Source organism: Myotis yumanensis, unplaced genomic scaffold, assembly GCF_028538775.1.
Source record: "Myotis yumanensis isolate MYYU_CA2020_CCGP unplaced genomic scaffold, mMyoYum1.0.hap1 SCAF_1, whole genome shotgun sequence".
NCBI classification, from domain to species: domain Eukaryota; kingdom Metazoa; phylum Chordata; class Mammalia; order Chiroptera; family Vespertilionidae; genus Myotis; species Myotis yumanensis.
The window spans coordinates 71,370,101-71,390,086 of record NW_027223752.1 but is presented as its reverse complement, the minus strand read 5'-3'; the positions used below and the strand labels follow the sequence as shown (position 1 = coordinate 71,390,086).

Genomic DNA, 19,986 nt, shown 5'->3' with positions numbered 1-19,986 from the left:
ACTGATGACCTATAAATACAATCACACGTTATTCCACATAACAAATGACAGCTTGTGTTAGAAACTCTCTCAAAAGAGAGTTTGTTTTGACCCACTCCTTCTCAGCTTTGCCTACCACCAATAAAGTCCATAATGGAACAGTGTAAAGACTGAATGGTGTGACCCCACCAAATTCCTATGTTGAAATCTAAACTTAAATATGAGGGTGTCTGGAGGTGGGGCCATTGGAAAGTGATTAGGATTCCACCCTTGTTGGGTAGAATGGGATTAGTGCCCTTATAAGAGACCTCCTTTGTCCCTTCTCCCAAGTGAGAGCTGTCCATGGGCAGGATGCAGGCCCTCGCCAGACACCAAATCTGCCAGCACTTTGATGTTGGATTTTCCAGCCTCCAGAACTGGGAGAAATAAATTTCTGTTTATAAGCCACCCAGTCTATGGTATCATTATAACAGGCCAAACAGAAAACTACTGCAATAGACTGACTTTTGGCCTCTTCATATCTCAGGATATGGAAATAGGGGACCATAGACAAGATGCTGACCTACCTCATTAAGGACACCTGTACTTCAAGGACACTGCTGAGAGCCCTTCCAGAAGTGCCCACAACCCCGAGAACATTGCCCTGGCCTGGCTGCACTCCACAACTAGGTCCTGCATTTTTGTTGTCTCCACATGTGGACTCAGTTGTCACCTTCCACTCATGTTTCCTCCCGTCTCTCACACTTCTCCCCTAGGATAACCCAACCCTTGATACCAATTCTGAACTAACATATCTGAAATCAGTCCAAATCAGAATCCCAGGAGAAAAAATTTTGTTTATTTCAGTGCATAGTTATAACGTTCATATACTCTAGGCTGGGTCAGTGGGAGGAGAGGGAGAGTTTTATTTGTCTTGTCCCCAAGAAGGGGTGAGTAGCTAATCACCCTTCACTCCCAGCACTGATCCTTAGAAGCCCCAGATCCTGAGCTCCAGATATCAGGATACAATGGGAGGGCTCACCCTGCTCCAAAAAACTCAAACAGCCTAATCCCAGGAAGGAAAGCCTTCTGCTCCTTTGTCTCCTGCCCTTCCTTAGGACACAAAGCCCTCTTGTCTGGCCAGGCATCTGTTGGTGAACTCCAGGAGAATGTATGCATCTCTTCATCGGTAGCAGCTATGCTAGGTCTCTGATACGCCATTTTGGGTCATCCCTAAGGTCAGTCTCTGGAGGTACTGCTGACGTAGAGTGGGCAACTGGGCATATAGCTCAAAGCCCTCTGGGAGGATAGAATTAGGAAGCTTATAGTGGAGGAGGTGCTTCCGGAGACCCTGCTAAGAGGGAAGAAACGTTATGAAGTGGGTAGTGAGATCCTGTTGAGATCTCTGTCCCCAAAGACCCTTTATTCTCCCTCCCTCCCTCCAGGATATGCCCACCCTACCTCATCTGCCAGCAGCCAAGTTTTCTGCAGCATGCTCCTGCGGGCAGCCTTCACCTCATCCTAGAGGTAGAACAGGGAGAAGTGGCACTGGGCCAAGGACTGGTCCCCATCGCTGGCCCTGCCTGGCCCTCACCTCCTCTCTAGCTGGCCCAAAGGCAATGCAATTGCAGGCTCCCTTCCTCCCTCTGGAGATGGGGATGTAACTTACTGAGCTCTTTGGGTCCTGGGAGAAGATGAAGCTGTTGACATGAGCCACAGTCACGGCATAGAGCACTGGGCACCAGTGTGGACGGAGTGCACCAGTAACCAGGGCCCGGAAATAGAGCTGAAGTAGGGCCAGGTTGTCTTCAGGAGGCCCCGTGTAGCATTCCAGGGACACAGGCAACTGTGACAGGGGAGATGAAATATGCTAAGGGTGAGGGTGGAAATATGTTATCACCGGACAACAGGGTGGATGGTGGATGGTCACCTGAGTCAAATCATGAGAGCAGATGTTAGGTCCTAGACCTAGACAGACATACTTCCCTCTATATCACGAGGATAAGGTTAAAGACTAAAAGGCTGGAAAGCCAGGAAAACTGGGAAACAGAAGCAGTTGTGTATTGCTACTACCTGTTTAATTTACTTAAAATTAAAACTTTCAGCCCGGCCAGCGTGGCTTAGTGGTTGAGCATTGACCTATGAACCAGGAGGTCAGGGTACATGCCGGGATTGTGGGCTCGGTCCCCAGTGTGGGGCATGTGGGAGGCAGCTGATCGGTGGTTCTCTCTCATCACTGATGTTTCTATCTCTTTCCCTCTCCCTTCCTCTCTGAGATCAACAAAAGTATATTTAAAAAAAACAGACAACTTTCAGCCTGCTGGTGTGGCTCAGTGGTTGAGTGTCAACCTAAGAATCAAGTCCCATTTCAATTCCCAGTCATGGCACATGCCCAGGTTGTGGGCTCAATCGCCAGTAGGGGGTATGCAAGAGACAGCCAATCAATGATTCTCTCATCATTGATGTTTCTATCTCTCCCGTTCTCTCTGAAATAAATAAAAATATATTTTAAAACAAAAACAAACCAAAAAATTTTCAAAATGTCATGTTCAACCACTCAATTATATTACCAAACCTTTCAGTCCTGGCTGGTGTGACTCAGTTGGAGCGACATCTTGTATACTGGTTCGATTTGGGAGGCAACCAATCGCTGTTTTTCTCTCTCCCTTTCTCACTCTCAAATCAATAAAAACATATCCATCGGTGAGGATTGAAAAAAAATCTCATTAAAACTTTAAAAAATTCATTATTTTTATTGATTTTTAGAGGGAGAGGGAGAGAAACATCAATGTGAGAGCATATCACTGATCAGCTGCCTCTTGCACACCCCGTACTGGGGATCCAGTCTGCCACCTGGGCATGTGTCCTGACCAGGAATCAAAAAGGCAACCATTCTGTGCACAGGACCATGCCCAACCAACTGAGTCACACTGGCCAGAGCTCTCATTAAACCTTCCAAGAATTCATGCTCTTTGGACTAGTAATTCTCTTTCTAAAAAAGTATTCTTGCCCTGGCCGGTGTGGATGGGTTGGAGCGACATCCCATACACTAAAAGGTGGTGGGTTTGATTTCCAGTCAGAGCACATATCCAGGTTGCAGATGCGATTCCCAGTTGAGGTGCGTGTGGGAGGCAACCAACAGATGTTTCTCTCTCTCTCCCTTCCTCTCTTAAAAAAATAAAATAAAATGATTCTTAATTCTGTGCAGAAATTATGAGAGATAAAGCTGTCATAGTGTTTATCATAAAGTTACTTAAAATAGCAAAAATTAGAAACAACTTTAATGGGTTCCGATAAAATAAAGTGGGGTACACAATGAATTATTATATAACAAATGTTGATTTCTTAGAATATTTAATGATGTGGAAATGCTTATTATGTAATCATAAGAAAACATGCAGTGATCCCAATTTTATAAAAACATATATATGCATATAAAGAAGACTAGAAAAGGATAAATAAAAATCAAAAGTTACCACTGAACAGTGGGATTATGAACATTAAGAACATTTAGGTGCCCAGCTGGTGTGGCTCAGTGGTTGAGCGTCGAACTATGAACCAGGAGATCACGGTTCGATTCCCAGTCAGGGCACCTGCCCAGGTTGTGGGCTCAATCCCCAGTGTGAGGTGTGCAGGAGGCAGCCAATCAATGATTCTCTCATCACTGACATTTCTATTGCTCTCTCCCTCTCCTTTCCTCTCTGAAATCAATAAAAATATATATTAAAGAATTATTTTTTTAAAAAGGTAATGTTCTTTTTAATTAAAAAACTAGTTTTTATGTAAAATATACATTCATATTTTATATACATATGTGAAATATATTTATATACTAAAATATTTCTATTTTAAGTTTATCAGAATGTTATAATGAAAATTTAAAAACCAAATTAAAAAAAAAAGTAGCTCTTTACAGTTTATAAATTTAACTCCTTACGCTGATATATTTGAGGCCCTTTTAAGACTTTATTAGCTTTGTTTCCAACAAGTTTCCAAACTTAAATCTGTTCTAGACTCCTTCCTCCTCCCAGGCCCTGTCATATTACTCTCTGCCTCTGAGCTTTTGCTCATGCTGTTCCACTAGGTATATTCCTGGTCAATGCTAGGTCAATTGCCAATTCTTTCACAAAGCCTTCTCCTTATGGGAAGCCAACTTTCCATTCTCTGAATCCCGACTTAGCACCTAAAATCTGAATAATTTAGAACTACCTTGGGATTTAGGCCACCTCTTATCTAGATCATAGCACCTCATGAGTAAGAAGCTGTGTATTGAACAAACATCTACTATACGCCAGATACCATATTAAACCCTTTTCGTGGATTCTCTTAATCTCCTCAAAGCCCCCAAGAGGTAAGGAAAGGAACCGGAGGCTCACCAAAGCTCCCCACTGTCACAATTGTTCCCAAAGCCCAGTGTAGATGCCCATGATAGGCTTTGCTGGGCTGAGAAAGTACCTGGGTCAGAGGCAGGCCCAGAGCTCGCAAGGCTCCCACGTGCTCCCCAAAGAGGGCAAGGCGAAAAGTGACGCTAAACCGACGCTGCAGGGGAAGGAGCACCAGAGCCCCGAAGAGGTGGTCCCCAAAAGACACAGCCTCAAAATGCTCCAGGAAGTTGGCATAGAGGTCAGGGAACGATGTCAGGCCAGGAAGTGGGCAATCCAGGTTGAGGTTTGGCAGGACCTCAGGCTGGCAGAGCCGGGCCAGAAGGGCTGCCACCAGACGTTGTATTGGGGTCTCCCGGAACAGTTCACTGTCTACCAGGAACACACACATGAGCCGTGCCAGGCGGGCACCAGGAGGCACAGCCCAGAGGGCCTGGGGGCGCCAGCTCTCCAGGACTAGCACCCACTGCAGGGCCCGCATGGCTGTGCCCACAGTGTCAGCAGGAGGGAGCCCCGCGGGGGTGTCGGAGGCCCGGTGGTAGAGGTGGATCAAGGGCAGGAAAGGCCAGTCAGTGGGCAGCAGAGGCTCCTTAGGCAAGGGGAGCAGCAGAGCTGGTACTCGCTGTAGCTCCCCTCGGTACAAGGCCTGAGAAGCTAGCAGGCTGGCTCGGGTCAGGGAGCAGTGGGTCAGGTAGCAGCTGCGAATGCTGGGGAGGTCCTGGCAGGCCTGAGCCAGCAGAGCCCCTCGCCCACAGCCAGGGTCCCTGCTGCTCCCTAAGGATAGCTGGTCCGAGAAGTCGGCTGCCTCTGGACCCCCTGATGCTCTTTCCCTGTAACAGAACCCAAAAGTTAAAAATAAGGGCTGGAACCACAGCACCCTGAAGGCCATGCCAGCTTTCCAGGGCTTCCCAGAGGTTCCTAGGTCTTCCCAGTTCCCCTGACACCCTTTCACGTGTGTGTGGCAGTTTGGAGGATGGACACTAGGGCCGGCTGCCTAGGTGCAAGTTTACAGAACTTCTCTGTACCTCCGTTTCCTCATAGTAAATCGGTGATAATAGTAATGCTAATCTACTTATCGGAGGGATCACTTTGTAAGGTGTGTAAATTTCTAATCACTATGTTGCACACATGAATCAAATATAATATTGTATGTCAACTGTAATTGAAAAATAATTTAAAAAAACAGTAATACCTAGCTCATGGTATGGGTAAAATGCTTAAAATATAGTCAAATACTTAAAGGAATACCAGACACAAAGTAAGCACTCATAACTGTTGGCTATTACATGTGTATACTAGTTTATATACAGTCACACTGAAGTCTCATAATTCTCTAATGTGGTTATCCCCAACCTCTTTTTACTAATGAGAAAATGGAAGCTCAGACAGGTTAAGGGTAATCCATGGAAGAAAGAGAATTAAGCCCAGGTCTCCTGTTTCCAATTTAAGGCTACTCTGTCAATAACCACAGTACTCATCTCAAAGGGCTGATGCCACCAACTCTGGACTTACGGGAGGAACTCCAGCCGGAATATAAAGCTCAGCAGTAGCTCATGGGCAAGGTGCTCGCTTCCGGGCAGCAGCCGGCTCAGCAGAGCCAAGGCCACGCCATGATGGAGGGCAGCATTGGTGGCTGGCACTGGCTGGAATGTTGCCTGTGGATAGATGGTGGGGGGCTCAAGGGTTGAGAAGGGGGCAAAGCAAATAGAAGTGAGGACGAGGACATAAGCAAAGAGGATATATGCTGAAGGGCGTGTCTGGAGGAAAGTAGAAACTGCATTGCCTGCCAGGAGCAGCACAGGTTCCATAGAAGAAGAATGCAGATAATGTGGGGCAGAGGGAGTAGATAGCAAGGTAGGGGGTTGGGGGGTACCTACTGCTCTCTGAGCCAGGGTGAGTGCCAGGTACTGCAGGTGGTACTCGTGTCGCAGGGCCCACACAGAGAAGGGTGTGAGGAGCGGGGCAGCCATAGGAGCCACACACTGGAGGAAGTAGCTCTGGAGTCCGGGGGCAGCCAACACAGCAGCCAGCTGAGGAAAAGCAAGCTTGTTCAGATCTAGAAGGTGACTTTGATCTCTTCTGGGGGTCCCCAGGTGGCGCTTTCTCCCCAGCCAAACTCAGAAAAATGGGTGCTGGCAGAAGAGGCCTCCTTTTCCCAAGGGGCGCCCTCCCCACTTTCTTTCTGACTCCTGGCATCTTGGCCCCCTGCCTGGAATCTAACCAGGTGTCCCGGGCTCACCTGGCCACATAGCCCCTTGTGGATCCGGGCCAGGGTGTTGAAAAGAGTGAGGAGGGAAGTGAGGACCGGGAAGGGTGAGGCTGAGCCAGCCAGGCTGAAAGGGGGGCAACTTCCCGTGCAGCCCAGTGACACGAGGCTGGGCAGAGCTTCAGGGGCCGGAGCACAGGACTGTGGGTTGCAGAGAGGAGAGCAGCGCCTGAGGCAGAATGGAGAAATTGAGAGGGGCTGGCCAGTGCAGACCAGTGCCCGCCCACCTTCCTGTGTCCCCACTGAGGCCTGGTAGGGAGCCAGGTTTCCCTCAGGCTGAGGGCTTCCACCTGAGATGGACCAGGGAGGTAGACCCCGGAATCCCACAAGGAGAACAAATGCCTCCCCCACGACTACACACATAGTACATACCCAAGGGAATCCCACAAGCTGCCCAACGTGGGCTGGCTCAGCAGGGGCAGTAGCAGCTCCTCCGACAGGCGCTCCATGTCCTGAAGCCAATCCCCTGGGCACAAGTCTGGCTGGAGGACCAAGGGGCTCACTGAGCTGACAGCCCAGGACACCCATTCTCCTAGACCCTGGGTACCCAGGCCAAGTCCATAATTCCAAGAGCACAAGAGTCAGTGTTTGGAGGTGTCTGCCTTCTGACTCTTGTGGAGGGAGAGAAGACCCTGGGGTTGCTCTGGCACCTGCTGAGAGGGGTCCTGAGAGAGCATAAAGGCTCCAGGAGGCTGAGCTGCTGCTAGCGGTTCTCTGGCCCCCACCAACATGGCTTTTGGAAGTCCACTGAGTATGGAGGTGGAAAGAGAATGAAAGGCAGGAAGGAAAAGGTAGAGTAGGAAGATGTGGGAATGGGGAGCAGGAGTGGAAAGGTGGGGAGAGAGAGAGAGAGAGAGAGAGAGAGAGAGAGAGAGAGAGAGAGAGAGAAGTGTTAAGACTGAGGCAGGCACCCAGGGCGTGGTGGGAGGCAGGCGGGCAACACTTACCTGCTGGCTCCAGGTCCGGTAGTAGGCATCTAGGAAGAGCAAGCAGGCAGTGGGCACTGGGCCCAGAGCACGCCACATCTCAGGTCTGGGCAGCAACTTCAAAGTCTGTCTTAGACATGGCTCCACAAGAGGCCTGAGCCCAGACACCTGTGTCCAAGTGATCAAGGAAGGGGTGGCCGACAGACTAGCCTCAGCCGAGTCACTACAGGAATGCCAAAAGGGGCCACAGTGAGGATCTGGCTGCCTGAACACCCCTCTAAGCTCTAGCCACCCTTTCCCTGGAGAGGAACTCTCCTGCCTGTCTCAGAGTTCCCAGCAGGAGGTCTCTTCTGGCAGTTGAGGGCTGTAACCTACCTGCTGGGTTGCAGGGCAGTGCTGCTGGCTGCCAAGGTCAGCTGGGTGAGGACAGTGAGCAAAGAGGCTATCCGCTGCATGGACAGGGGCTGCGGGAGGTGAGTGCTGAGCTCCTTAGGCATGACCTGCAGGGCCCGAATCAGCACTGGGTATAGCTCCCTGGGGAGAACAATGACTGCCTCTCAGTGTAGAAGAGAGAGAGAGAGATGTAAGATACAAGGCAGGCCGGCCCAGAGCTCTGCGGTATAGTTAAGGAGGACCAGAAGGGAGAGGCCCAGGCTGGGTAATCCTGGGAGATTTCAAGAGGGAAGGAGCCGAAACCGGTTTGGCTCAGTGGATAGAGCGTCGGCCTGCGGACTGAAAGGTCCCAGGTTCGATTCCGGTCAGGGGCACCTGGCATGGCTCAGTGGTTGAGTGTCAACCTATGAACCAGGAGGTCACGGTTCGATTCCCAGTCAGGGCACATGCCCCGGTTGCAGGCTCAATCCCCTGGGTGGGGCGTGTAGGAGGCAGCCAATCAATGATTCTCTCTCATCATTGATGTTTCTCTCTCTCTCTCCCTCTCCCTTCCTCTCTGAAATCAATAAAAATATATTAATTAAAAAAAAAAAGAGGGAGCCCTAACCAGTTTGGCTCAGTGGATAGAGCGTCGGCCTGAGGACTAAAGGGTCCCAGGTTCGATTCCGGTCAAGGGCATGTACCTTGGTTGCGGGCACATCCCCAGTTGGCGGTGTGCAGGAGGCAGCTGATCGATGTTTCTAACTCTCTATCCCTATCCCTTCCACTCTGTAAAAAAAATCAATAAAATATATTTAAAAAAAAAAAAGAGGGAAGGGAAGTTGGGGGCTGAAGGGAAGGAGGCAGCCCTTCAAGGCTTTCCCCCAACAGGGAGAAATCTGATCTACGTAACAGCACAGAATTTGCTCCCCTCTCCCCTGGTTGGTCATTACTCCAGAATCCCTCTTCCTCATTTTCAGCCTCCCTCCAAGCTTGAAACCTTGGACAAGGTTGAGTCAGCAGGTTAGGCAAGAGTGCAGAACGGGAGAGGGCTCCCAGGGAGCCTACCTCTTGTCCTCCTCACCTGTAAAGGTCACAGCCCTGGCCATAGGAGGCTGCTACAGCCCACAGGCGGAAGGACTCCGTGATCAGCATCTCAGCTTCCTCTCGGGGCAAGGCCAGTTCCTGAGGAGCCTCAGCTATAAAGCGGCACAGGCAGCTCCGGAGATCAAAACTACTCAGCTGAGGGTGGACAGAAAGTCTGGGGATCAGGGTCAGCTGGGAGTCTCAAGTAACCGCAGGTCCTCTCACTATGGAGATGGACTCAACGTAGCCCTGTTCCAGGCCCCTCTGGTTCCATAGCTCCGGGCCAGGGTGACACTGCCGCATCTGCCCCCTCCCACCTTCCCCCTTTCTCTCCTTCTTTTTAGCAAGCACATGCTGGGCACCTTCTCTAGGGCTGCGTGGCTATGGGTGTTGTGTGCGTATCTGTATGTGGCTCCTCTGGCCTGGGAGCCCTCACTTCACACGAGAACAGAGTAGGCCTACAGGATATACTAGGCTCCAGCTGATTAGGTTCCTGACTGGTGATTTTTGTTGCCTTTCTAAGCAATTGGATCAAGACAAAGAAATATGGCATGAGCAGGCCTCCCAGAGTCCAGTGGCCATGCTTAGCCTTAACCCGGCACTGTCCTGAGGACCCCACCCCCACCCCATCCTGCGTCCTGCTTACCAGCCGGGCAGCAATATTTCTACCAGCTGAGGCTAAGACACGAAGTAGTTTCATAGCAGCTGCACAGGGTACGTTGTGTAAACTGGGGGTAGGCCCCACCCCAACAGGGGACCAGCTGGTGGGCAGGAACTCTCGAACTATGGTCTCTATCAGCCGAGGACACTCCAGGACCTGTGGGGAACAGGAGGAAAGGGAGGTAGGGAAGCTGAGGGTCAAGACTAGGCCCAGCTGGACTCTTTTCCCATTCTGTCTCCGTTTCTCACCCTTGTGGCTGACTCCAGGGAGTGCCGGGCCAGGCGGATGAGTACTGCCAGGATGTCAAGGACCACGGAAGGTCCTGGGCGGATCACCTCTAGCACATAGCGCAGCCGAGGCAGCAGATTGGTGGCCAGAAGCCCCTGGGGATGAGAGAGAGAAATCTATTGCCAAATGCAGCTGGGCCCCAGGCCTTGATGACCCCTCTTGCCTGACATGTGCATGCCCTCGAGGTCACAGGACAGATGCAGCTGTCCCAGCATCTTTACCTTGATGACATCATGTCGGGCCAGGTCAGATGGAGGCTGGTTTCTTTCCTCAGGGCTCTTCCTTTTCGCTTTTTCTCCTGAGGGCTCTTCATCTTCATCCTCATCGTCCTTGTCCTCCTGCGTGGGCATCAGCGGGAACACCATAGCTCCATGGTACCAGGAGAAGGTGCTGTCGAGGAGTTCCTGCCAGAGGAAAGAGAATGGGGTAGGAAGAAGAGGGGTCAAGCAGGAAATGGGCCCAGGAATAGAGAGTGGAACCATCCACAAATAAGAGAAGGGCATCCTGGCCGGTGTGACTCAGTGGATAGAGCATCTGCCCATGCACTGAAGGGTGGCGGATTAGATTCCTGATCAAGAGCATTTACCAGGGTTGCAGGTTTGATCCTGGCCTGGTAGCGGCATGAGCAGGAGGCAACCAATCGATGTGTCTCTCTCACATTGATGTTTCTCTCTCTCTCTCTTTCTCTCTCTCTCATCACTCCCTTCCACTCTCTCTAGAACTCAATGAGAAAAATATCCTTGGGTGAGACTAATAAAACAAAACAAAGCAAAAAAAAAAAAAAAGAAGAAGAGCAAGGCTCCAGGCTTTGTGGCCTTTAAAAGATGGTGATGCTGCTATCCCATCCTCTGCTCTGCCTGGAGCACAAGGAGGGCACGCCCACAGGAACAGTAGGGACTCTGGTATCTCAAAGCCCCATTCTTATCCCTGTTGTACCTCATCTCCAGGAGCCACCAGCAGAGCTCGAAGAGCATGGACAGCAGTTGCGATGACCCCATCCACTCTATCGTCCAGGGAGAAGCGTAGCAGGAAAAGGAAACCAGCATCCAAAAGAAGGCGCAGGACACTGCCCACTAGCTGGTCCCCAAACTCACCAGCCTGGGCCTGGGAGAAGGAGGAGAAAAGCTTGAAGGGGGAAGTTATAGAGTCTTTGTCCTAAACTAGGGTGGGAAACCTTTTTCTGCCATGGGCCATTTGGGTATTTATAACATTATTCGCAGGCCACACAAAATTACCAACTGAAAATTACCCTTGCCCTAGCTGGTTTGGCTCTGTGGTTAGAGCATTGGCCTGCAGACTGAAGGGTTGCAGGTTCGATTCTGGTCAAGGGCATGTACCTTGTACCTCAGTTGAAGGCTTGACCTCTGCCTGTGTCAGGGCACGTGTGGGAGGCAACCAATCGATGTGTCTCTCTCACATCGATGTTTCTCTCTGTGTGACTCTCCCCCTCTCTTCCACTCTCTCTGAAAATCAATGGGAAAATATCCTCGGGTGAGGATTAACAACAACAAAATTAGCCTGCTATTTTTGGTCAAACATTTAATTAAATCACTCCTAACGCCTTGGCAGGGCCAGACATTCCCCATCCCTGTCCTAAACCCTTCACTTGCCCATTGTTCCCAGTCTGACCCAGACAGCTGGTGTATGGACTAGTGAGCCAGAGTGAAAAGGACAGGAAGTGGAAAGTCTTAAGGTTGAGAGGTGAGGTGTGGGGGTGGGAAGGACCAAGCCCGCAGTCCACTCACCCTGCTGATGATCTGGGCCAGCACATGCAGTGCTAGTGCTCTCTGCTGGGACACCTGGCTGCGTGTCAGGTGAAACAGCTCCTGCAGGGAGTACCCCGCTCTCTGGGGCAGGGACAAGAAGTCATAGAGTCAAGATACAGGGCAGCACCCCCCAACAAATACACAGCAACCCTTCTATGCCAAGCACTGAGTCAGAAGTCACGGGGAAGACAAAGATACACGATATCTCTCTCAATGGATCCTCAAACTGGTAAAGGAGGTAAGATATGCGTACCAATAACCATGACATAAAGCAGATTAGAAGGAAGATAATTAGTATTTACTTTGCAACCAGAGAACAAGAGAGAAAGAAGAGAAAACTGGAAAGTGCTGTGTTCTTAGTGGGTGCGCAGAGCTCCCATGGCCTGGCCGGGAACACAGGGTAAAGGCATTCGTTCCCTGGAGCAGGCTCAGGAGCTGAGCCCTGGGGGTCCTTAAGCATAGGGTGTATGTGGGGAGAGGGCAAGAGAATGGTGCGGCGGCAGTGAGGGGGCAGGGACAGACTATGGAAGGACTGCCTTATGGGGCTAAGGAGCAGGAAACTTTCTAAGGCCTGAGCTGGGCCAGAGGAATCAGTGTGGCAGCCTCAAGAGGGATGGAATGGAATGCATGGCAGAGAGAGTGGAAGACATGGTGACTGAGCAGACAAGAGGGAGCAAGGCTCTTATCTAAGAAGCATCAAGGGGAAGTGAGAGAACTGGCAAGTTCTGGCAACTGACTGGAAAGTGAGGGAACGAGGAGAAAGACTGAGCTGAGAACCTGAATGGATGCAACGGGCCATGGCCTGCAATAGCAGGTCCAAGGCATCTGACCAGGGGTCCTTTTCCATGGTTATCAAAAGCTGCCATCCTCCCTGGGCCCCATGATCACCTCTGCCTCCTCTCCGTGGTGGTGCAGTCCCAGGTGGGTGGGTAGGTCCACATCCGGAGCCAGTAGTTCTCCTTGAAGACTGAATCGGGCCTGCATCCTCTAATGGGAAGAGAAAAGAGGTCCTTGGGCTGGAGCAGCAGCAACTTCCCCACACCCACTCCTCTACTTCTGATTAGAAATGGGCTCCTCTGGCTTATGGTGCCAGGAAGGTGAGCAAGAAGAGGTGTTTCTCAAGCTCAAGGGAACCAAAGGGCCTGAGCTTGGGTTCTGGGTACAAGTGCCCCAGCTGCCCACTCACCCCAATCCACCCCTTGTAGCCAGCTTGCGCTCCTCACCTCCTGCGTCTTCTGCCGCCGGAGTGGGGGCAGGTCCTGGGTCCAGTGGAGCTTGTCCAGCTCAACAATGTCCATGTGCAGCCATTCCTTGTGGGGGGCCACGGGCAGTGCCAGAGCTGGGAGATGGGAGCAGAGTAGTATTCCCTAAGGGGCTCAGCTCACTAAGGCGCTGGGGTCCCAGTCCTCATCCTGGGAACTGGGCAAGTGTCCTGTCCCCAGTATGGCAGAACACACCTAGTCCCTGGGCTCTAGCCCCTAACTGACCCCAAGGATTCCTAGGGAGGGGAAAGGGAAGAGGAGGAGGCAAGAAGAGAAGACAGAGGGAGCAGAGAAGGAAGGGAGGACCACATAAATCAGGGAAAACATAGTTCTTCACTGCCGAGTACCAACCTGCCACAGGAGCAGAGAAGTGGGGACAAGGAGTAGGGGGAGCTATCCTGCTTCAGGGAGGCAAGATACAAAAACACACACCAGCAACCCCTTCCTTCCTCACCCCAACCCGCACCCAACCTGCTCATCTGGCCTGGAGCTCATCCAGGGGCAGGAGGTCCTGGCTCTCATAATCCAATTTCTTCTTTTGTTAATCACTAATAAAATAATCAAGTTCCTGGGAAATGAGTGCTCCCACTGGCCTCTCTGCTTCAGGTCTGGCATATTCCTAAGACCTGCATCACTCTTCTCGCTTCACCCTGGCCCTGCCATCTTCCCCCCAACGCTGAGAGCGGAGGCAGAAACCTGGGATGGATGGAACCACAGCTGGGGCAGCTATAGCAAAGGCAGGGAGAAGATGGTCTGCTGGGGGAGGGGGCCAGTCAGCCATCACACGCTGCTGCCTTTTACCAGAAGGGGGAAAAGGAGAAGTAATAGGACAGGAAAACAGGAAGCATGTGCAGAAAGAATATACATGTCAATAAATGAAGACAGATTTCAAGGCAATAATGAGGATTCACGTTAGATGTTCAAGGACAGAGATGATTCTTTTCTCATCTGCCAGAAGGAATTCTTTCCTCTACTTTTATTCCCCAAAAGATGTACCCCCTCCTCCAAACCTGGGGTTCCTGGCTCCGGCTCATCTTCCTGCCTAGGCTCACTGGCAGAAGTTGGCATAATGGGCTCCTCTCTAGAGACCTCAACAGAGAGTCCTCTTGCCTTCTGCTCCTTGATGGCCTTTTCTTCTCCTTGCTCATGGGTATGGCTGCGAGATCTCAAGAAAGCAACCAAGCTGGGATCTAGAGGAGAGGGGGAGGGAAGAGAGGATGAAGGCAGATCTTCCCTAACCTTCTCTAGACCTGAAACCTGAATACTGCCTATAGGTGCCAAGACCAAGCCACTTCCCAGCCCTGCACTGAGGCCCCTGGACTCTGGTGGGGCCTCAATGACCCATAACTATCACTGGAACCTGCCTGCCCACTTCTGCCTCCACCCTTCACAGTCCACTGGCCCATGTTTATGCCCATCCCTGTGCTTGGCTCCAGGTCATAGGCCCAAAGTGGCTGTGGAATAAATGAATGAATGTTGCCTAGGGTGAAAATGAAGGCATTTAGGGAAAAAATTACTCTCACTTGTAGCTAATTTATTTATGCACAAATATTCACTAAAAACCTAATATACGCTATGCTCTATATAGGTGCTAGATATAGTTTTATTGATTGATTGATTTCAGAGAAAGAGAGAGATAAAACATCAATGATGAACCCAGCCAGTGTGGCTCAGTGGTTGAGTGTTGACCTATGAACCAGGAGGTCATGGTTCGATTCCAGTCAGGGCACATGCCCAGGTTGTGGGCTCAATCCCCAGTGGGGGTTTGGGGGGGGGGAGGGCGGGTGCAGGAAGCAGTCAATCAATAGTTCTCATCATTGATGTTTCTCTCTCTCTTCCGTCCTCTCTGAAATCAATAAGAATATATTTTTAAAAAAGAAACATCAGTGATGAGAGAATCATCAATCAACTGTCTCCTACACGCCCCACATCAGGGATCAAGTCCACAACCTGGGCATATGCCCTGACTAGGAATTGAACTGTGACCTCCTGGTTCATGGGTCAATGCTCAACCACTGAGCAGCACTGGCCAGGCTAGATATATAGTTTGGAATAAGACTGACTTGGTGCACAAAAACTAGGAGGGAGGAATAGTATAGTAGAGCATCATATAGTAGAGTGTACTGCAGCCATATTAGAGAACAGCTATAATACAGTGCCTGTTACACTAGGGTAGTACAATACACACAGCAGAGTGGTTAAGATCAGGGCCTGTGAGACCATATGGACCTGGGTTTACATCTCATCCATGTTCCTTACCAGCTATGTGATCTGAGGGAGAGTTTCTTAAAAATTGTTTTGGCCCTAGCCAGTTTGACTCAGTGGATAGAGCACTGGCCTACGGACTGAAGGGTCCTGGGTTCAATTCCAGTCAAGGCCACATGCTTGGGTTGTGGGCTTGATCCCCAGTAGGGGGCGTGCAGGAGGCAGCTGATCAATGATTCTCACCATTGATGTTTCTTTTCTTTTCTTTTTTTAAAATATATTTTTTATTGATTTCAGAGAGGGAGAGATAGAAACATCAATGATAATGTCCACAGGCCAACGCTCTGTCCACTGAGCCAAACCGGCTAGGGCTCATCTGTGATGTTTCTACCTCTCTCTCCCTCTCCCTTCCTCTCTGAAATCAATAAAAAAAATTTTTTTTAATATTTGTTTTTACTGGTTTATAAAATTTTTTGATTAATTTGAGAGAGAGAGAAACATCCATTTGTTGTTCCACTCATTTATGCATTCAATGGTTGCTTCTTTTTTTTTTTTTTTTCCTATATTTTTATTGATTTTTTACAGAGAGGAAGGGAGAGGGATAGAGAGTTAGAAACATCGATGAGAGAGAAACATCGATCAGCTGCCTCCTGCACATCTCCTACTGGGGATGTGCCCGCAACCCAGGTACATGCCCTTGACCAGAATCGAACCTGAGACCTTTCAGTCCGCAGGTCGACGCTCTATCCACTGAGCCAAACCGGTTTCGGCAATGGTTGCTTCTTGTATGCGCTTTGACCAGGGATTAAAACCATGACCTTGTGCATAAGGACGTAACTTTAACCAACTGAACAACCCGGCCAGGGCAATTTCTTAAAATTTTGAGCCTCATGTTTTTTTCTTTTTGTTTTTTTTTCTGTAAGTAAATGAGATTGGTACCACCCACCTCACAGGAACAGTTTGAGGACAGAATGATGAAAAGTACTCAGCATAATGCCCGGCAATCACAGTAAGCTTTCCTCAGTAAGTAGCAGTCCCTCCCTAGCCCAGTCTTGGCAAGAAAGCCAGGTACCCATACCAAGCTGAGCCAGCAACCTCTGCTGTTCCTGCAGGATCTCCTCAGGAGTCATAGCTTGCAGTCTTGCTATGTTCTCTTCATGGATGGTCTGGGCTTCCTGCTCAGCCTCCTGGTCCCTGAGCCCCTTTCCTGTGACCAGATGGGGTCCCTGGAAGTTCTGGCTGCCACATGGACGCTGGTGATCTTGCTCCCTGGGTGTGAGTGACTCACAGGTCACAGCACCTGGAAGAAGTGTATGATCAGTTTCATTGCCTTGTACCAATTGGGCTGTTTGGCCCTCTTCTCCAATCCCATTAGGCCTGGAGAGAGGTGGAGGCCCCAGAGCTTTCCTAGGCACAGAGCAGAGATCCCTATCTCCACCCCCTACTCATTCTTTCCCTTGGATTTATATAAGAGGATTTCCCTTAAAAACATCGTACTTTCTGACCATGCTCTTAGATGTTCAGGCTGCATGTCAAGGGCATGCCCCCAGCTCTTCCACTAGTAATTTGCATTATGAAAGGAATCTTCGCTTCTACCTTTATTTTATAGTCTTTGCCATTTCTATCCTCTTCCTTGGCCTGCTCTCTCCCTGCACCTAAGTCCTAGATGTGGACCAAAGCCACCCATATTCAATACTCTAAATGAGAATATAGGACAGCTTCCTCTTTAAATGGCTCAAATGCAATTCATATTTGAAGCAGGGAACATGTATATCCAAAGATCACTCTATTATCCTGAGTCACAAAAAAGCCAAGCTCATGCCTCTTCAACCCCAGCTCACCCTGTGGACGGTCCTGGGTAGACACAACTCCTCTAACTGGTGGGATGCTGGCTTCAGATCCTCTCCTTGCTGCAATTTCCTGGGCAAAGATGCTTCTCTTACCAGATGTTGCTGGCTTCCTCTATGGGGCAAAAAGAAAACTCAGGTGACTGATATTCCTTACTCCATTCTCTTCTCAACCTCTTTATACTAGTCACTGGAACAAAGAGATAAAAGAAAATTGCTTAATTTCCAACCGTCACAACCCTAGTCCTCAGAAAAAGCAGGGCACTATAAGAGTACAGGTCTTGAAGTCTGACAGACTTGGGTTGGATTTCCGACTCTTCTATCTATTAGATATATGGTGTTGAACAATTCATTTATCTTTTGAAAAAATGGGGATAATGTTACTTACATTACATCGTTATTATGAGGATTAAATAAAGTACTTAATATGGTGCCACTTTAACAACAGAATTGCTTATCATTATTAAGTTTCCCAATCTGCAGAAGATGCACTAGGAAGTTCACTTGACTGTACCATAAGTACCATCTAAGGTTACCCGTCTACCTGTCTGTCCTGTGAGCGATGGAATACAGGGGGGAATGCGACACCACTGGGCACAGGCAGATTCACAGCCATTGAACTTGTATCTCGTTCCTGCGCAACAGAGGACAAAGGAGTGATGATATGGAGACTTCCTATGCTGGAGCCTATGCTAGTAGCCCCAGTTCTGTATAACTAGAATCTCACTCTATGAAGTGATAAACCCACCTTGCTTTTTAGGGCACAGTGATCCTAAACCAGACCCCCACGTCACTGCAGGGGAATAAAGTCCCATCTTTTTAAATCACCCTTTACTCATAAGCCTCACCACCCCCACCCAATGTCCTCTGTGCCCCAGGATGCCTTGTCCCACTCAGTCAGGGTGAGACGCACAATAATCTTAGTCAAGACAGCAGTGATGTGCTGATCATGCCAGTTCAGCCTCTCTTCAGGGTCCACATGGTCAGCCAGGGGATGGCCAGGGCTGGGCTTGGCTCTTTTAGGAGGAGCAGGAACCAAAGCTGGGGGCAAATCTGGGAGATCTGAGAAAAAAAAACAAGCCAGATATGAGGATACTCATACCTTCCCAGGTAGAGTCTGAAGGCTAGGGGAAAGCCAAAGAAAGAAAGTCCGCTACTGGGGAGCCCTGGCTCAAGCTGTGTCACCTTGGGCAAGATCTTGAACCTCTTTGAGCTTCAGTTTCTTCCTCTGTAAAATGGGGTGGCAGCCACAGAGGCTATGCAGTGCATGGAATAATAATGGGTAGAATCCAGCCACATCAGGAAGGGGAAGGAGACCCTGATGCTGTACCCTCTCCTCCTCAGCCTCACACACAGCCACTCACTGTCCAGCATCACCACATCCCGCTGATCCTGCAGCCGAGGCTGGTCCAGGTTAGCACTGGCACCTCTCCTACGTTCGTTCTTCACCAATTGCACTGCTGGGGCTGCACCAGCTGCAAGAAACTGACTCTGGAATCGCAGCAGGTCCGCCTCCGACTCCCCTGGCTTTGGTCTCGACAGCATCTTGACACTCCAGCTGCCTCCCCAGTGCAACTCTTTCCAGCACTGCTTCCGTGTGGGGGCTCCCTCTCATTCACCCCTAAAAGCAATAAAGATGGGCCCTCTTTAACGAAACCCTGGTTCTCTTCATTGTGCATCCAAGAAGATTTTTTCCTTGGATTCATGTCAACTCATTCCTCCTCATTCGTGCCTTATTGCCATTCCTTTCCCATTTATCCTTCGTTGACATCATCAGCCTAGCAACAATATTTACTGGTAACTTAGGCCTTTTACAACCCCTGGGTGATAAAAGTCTCAGTTACAACCCGAGGGGAACTAAGGAAAATGCACCAGGAGCCAGGCAGACAAATGTCACACCAGGGAGTGGGGACTCCATCAAACTGGAGCGAACATGCCTGGACTAAGAGTACTGCATTAGTAAGACACTTTGGGCTGTAAAAGACATATATATATATATAATTTGTATTTTTAGATACCAGCAAAGAACGATCAGAAAATGACATTAAGAAAATTCCACTTACAATAGCATCAAAAATAATAAAATAGTTAAGAATAAACATCACCAAAGACACTTGTACACTGCGGGGCCCCACAGCGCCCCGTAGGTCTGTGCTGTCGCGCGTGCTCTTGGACCACCCGCGTCAGCAAAGAGATCACCGAGTGTCGGCCGTGCTGCCGGGATGCAGGGCCGCTGCCGGGATGCAGGGCCGCGCCCGGACCGCCACCCCCCAGTGGCCGCGGCCGCTGCTGTGCAGCCCAGACACACGCGGGCGGGCTCTGACAAAGGAACTAAATACTCTGCACCAGAGCCGTCCGCCAAGATGACCTGAAGCCCGTCTCTCCGGCCCAGCCACCTACTCGTTCCGGGGCTGCCTGGGCGCCGCCATCTTGACCCGCAGGCTTCCGCCGCCGCCAGCTCGGAGCTTCCGCCCCCAGCGAGGCCCCGCCCCTCGGGCCTGGCTCCGCCTGCTCGGGGTTCGGCGGCTCGGAGTTGGGAACCGGTGAGCGCCCGGCGCTCCGCTGGCCTTGTCTCCACGGCCTGAGTTCTGTGCTGGCAGAACGCATCCTGCGGGGGTCCGTCCCGCACAGGCCCTTGTCCACATACCACACCTGCGACGGAGGCAGAGGGTGTCCCAGCAGCGCGGATCACCGCGCCCGAAGGCCAGCGCGCAGCTGCGGTGGGAAGACCCCAGAAAGCAGCCCCGCTGCCCGCGAGGCGACTTCCGCAGTGAGCGGTCTGCCTCTGTGCATGCCAGTGCCGCTCACTGGAACTCTTGTTTTCCCTTCCACCCCATCCCAAAGTCTTCCTTCTTCTTTTCTTTAAGTTGATTTTTAGAGAAAGGAAGGGAGTAAGAGAGGGAGAGAAACATTGATGTGAGAGTGAGTCATCCATCGGCTACCTCCTGCACACCCCCACTGGGGATC

General features: G+C 50.4%; 1 protein-coding gene across 3 annotated transcripts; it reads right to left on the bottom strand.

Moving 5' to 3' along the window:
• Positions 1-797: 797 nt before the first annotated feature.
• RPAP1 (RNA polymerase II associated protein 1) lies at positions 798-19,467 on the bottom strand. Of its 3 annotated transcripts, none has more exons than XM_070424923.1 (25): positions 19,420-19,467; positions 18,384-18,640; positions 17,933-18,081; positions 17,564-17,653; positions 17,014-17,134; positions 16,251-16,472; positions 13,978-14,157; positions 12,929-13,044; positions 12,594-12,692; positions 11,685-11,786; positions 10,876-11,043; positions 10,161-10,343; positions 9,900-10,034; positions 9,637-9,807; positions 8,989-9,146; positions 7,908-8,066; positions 7,554-7,755; positions 6,979-7,088; positions 6,580-6,775; positions 6,218-6,370; positions 5,853-5,995; positions 4,414-5,170; positions 1,628-1,804; positions 1,420-1,479; positions 798-1,312 (listed from the first exon to the last, which is right to left on the bottom strand). In XM_070424923.1, exons 2-25 carry the CDS (start codon positions 18,562-18,564, stop codon positions 1,160-1,162), a joined length of 4,185 nt encoding a protein of 1,394 aa, XP_070281024.1. In that variant the 5' UTR covers positions 18,565-18,640; positions 19,420-19,467; the 3' UTR covers positions 798-1,159. The 3 variants fall into 3 exon arrangements, with proteins under 3 accessions (XP_070281024.1, XP_070281032.1, XP_070281027.1); XM_070424931.1 differs by having other exon boundaries at positions 798-1,309; XM_070424926.1 differs by lacking the exon at positions 19,420-19,467 and adding an exon at positions 19,083-19,392.
• Positions 19,468-19,986: the final 519 nt, after the last annotated feature.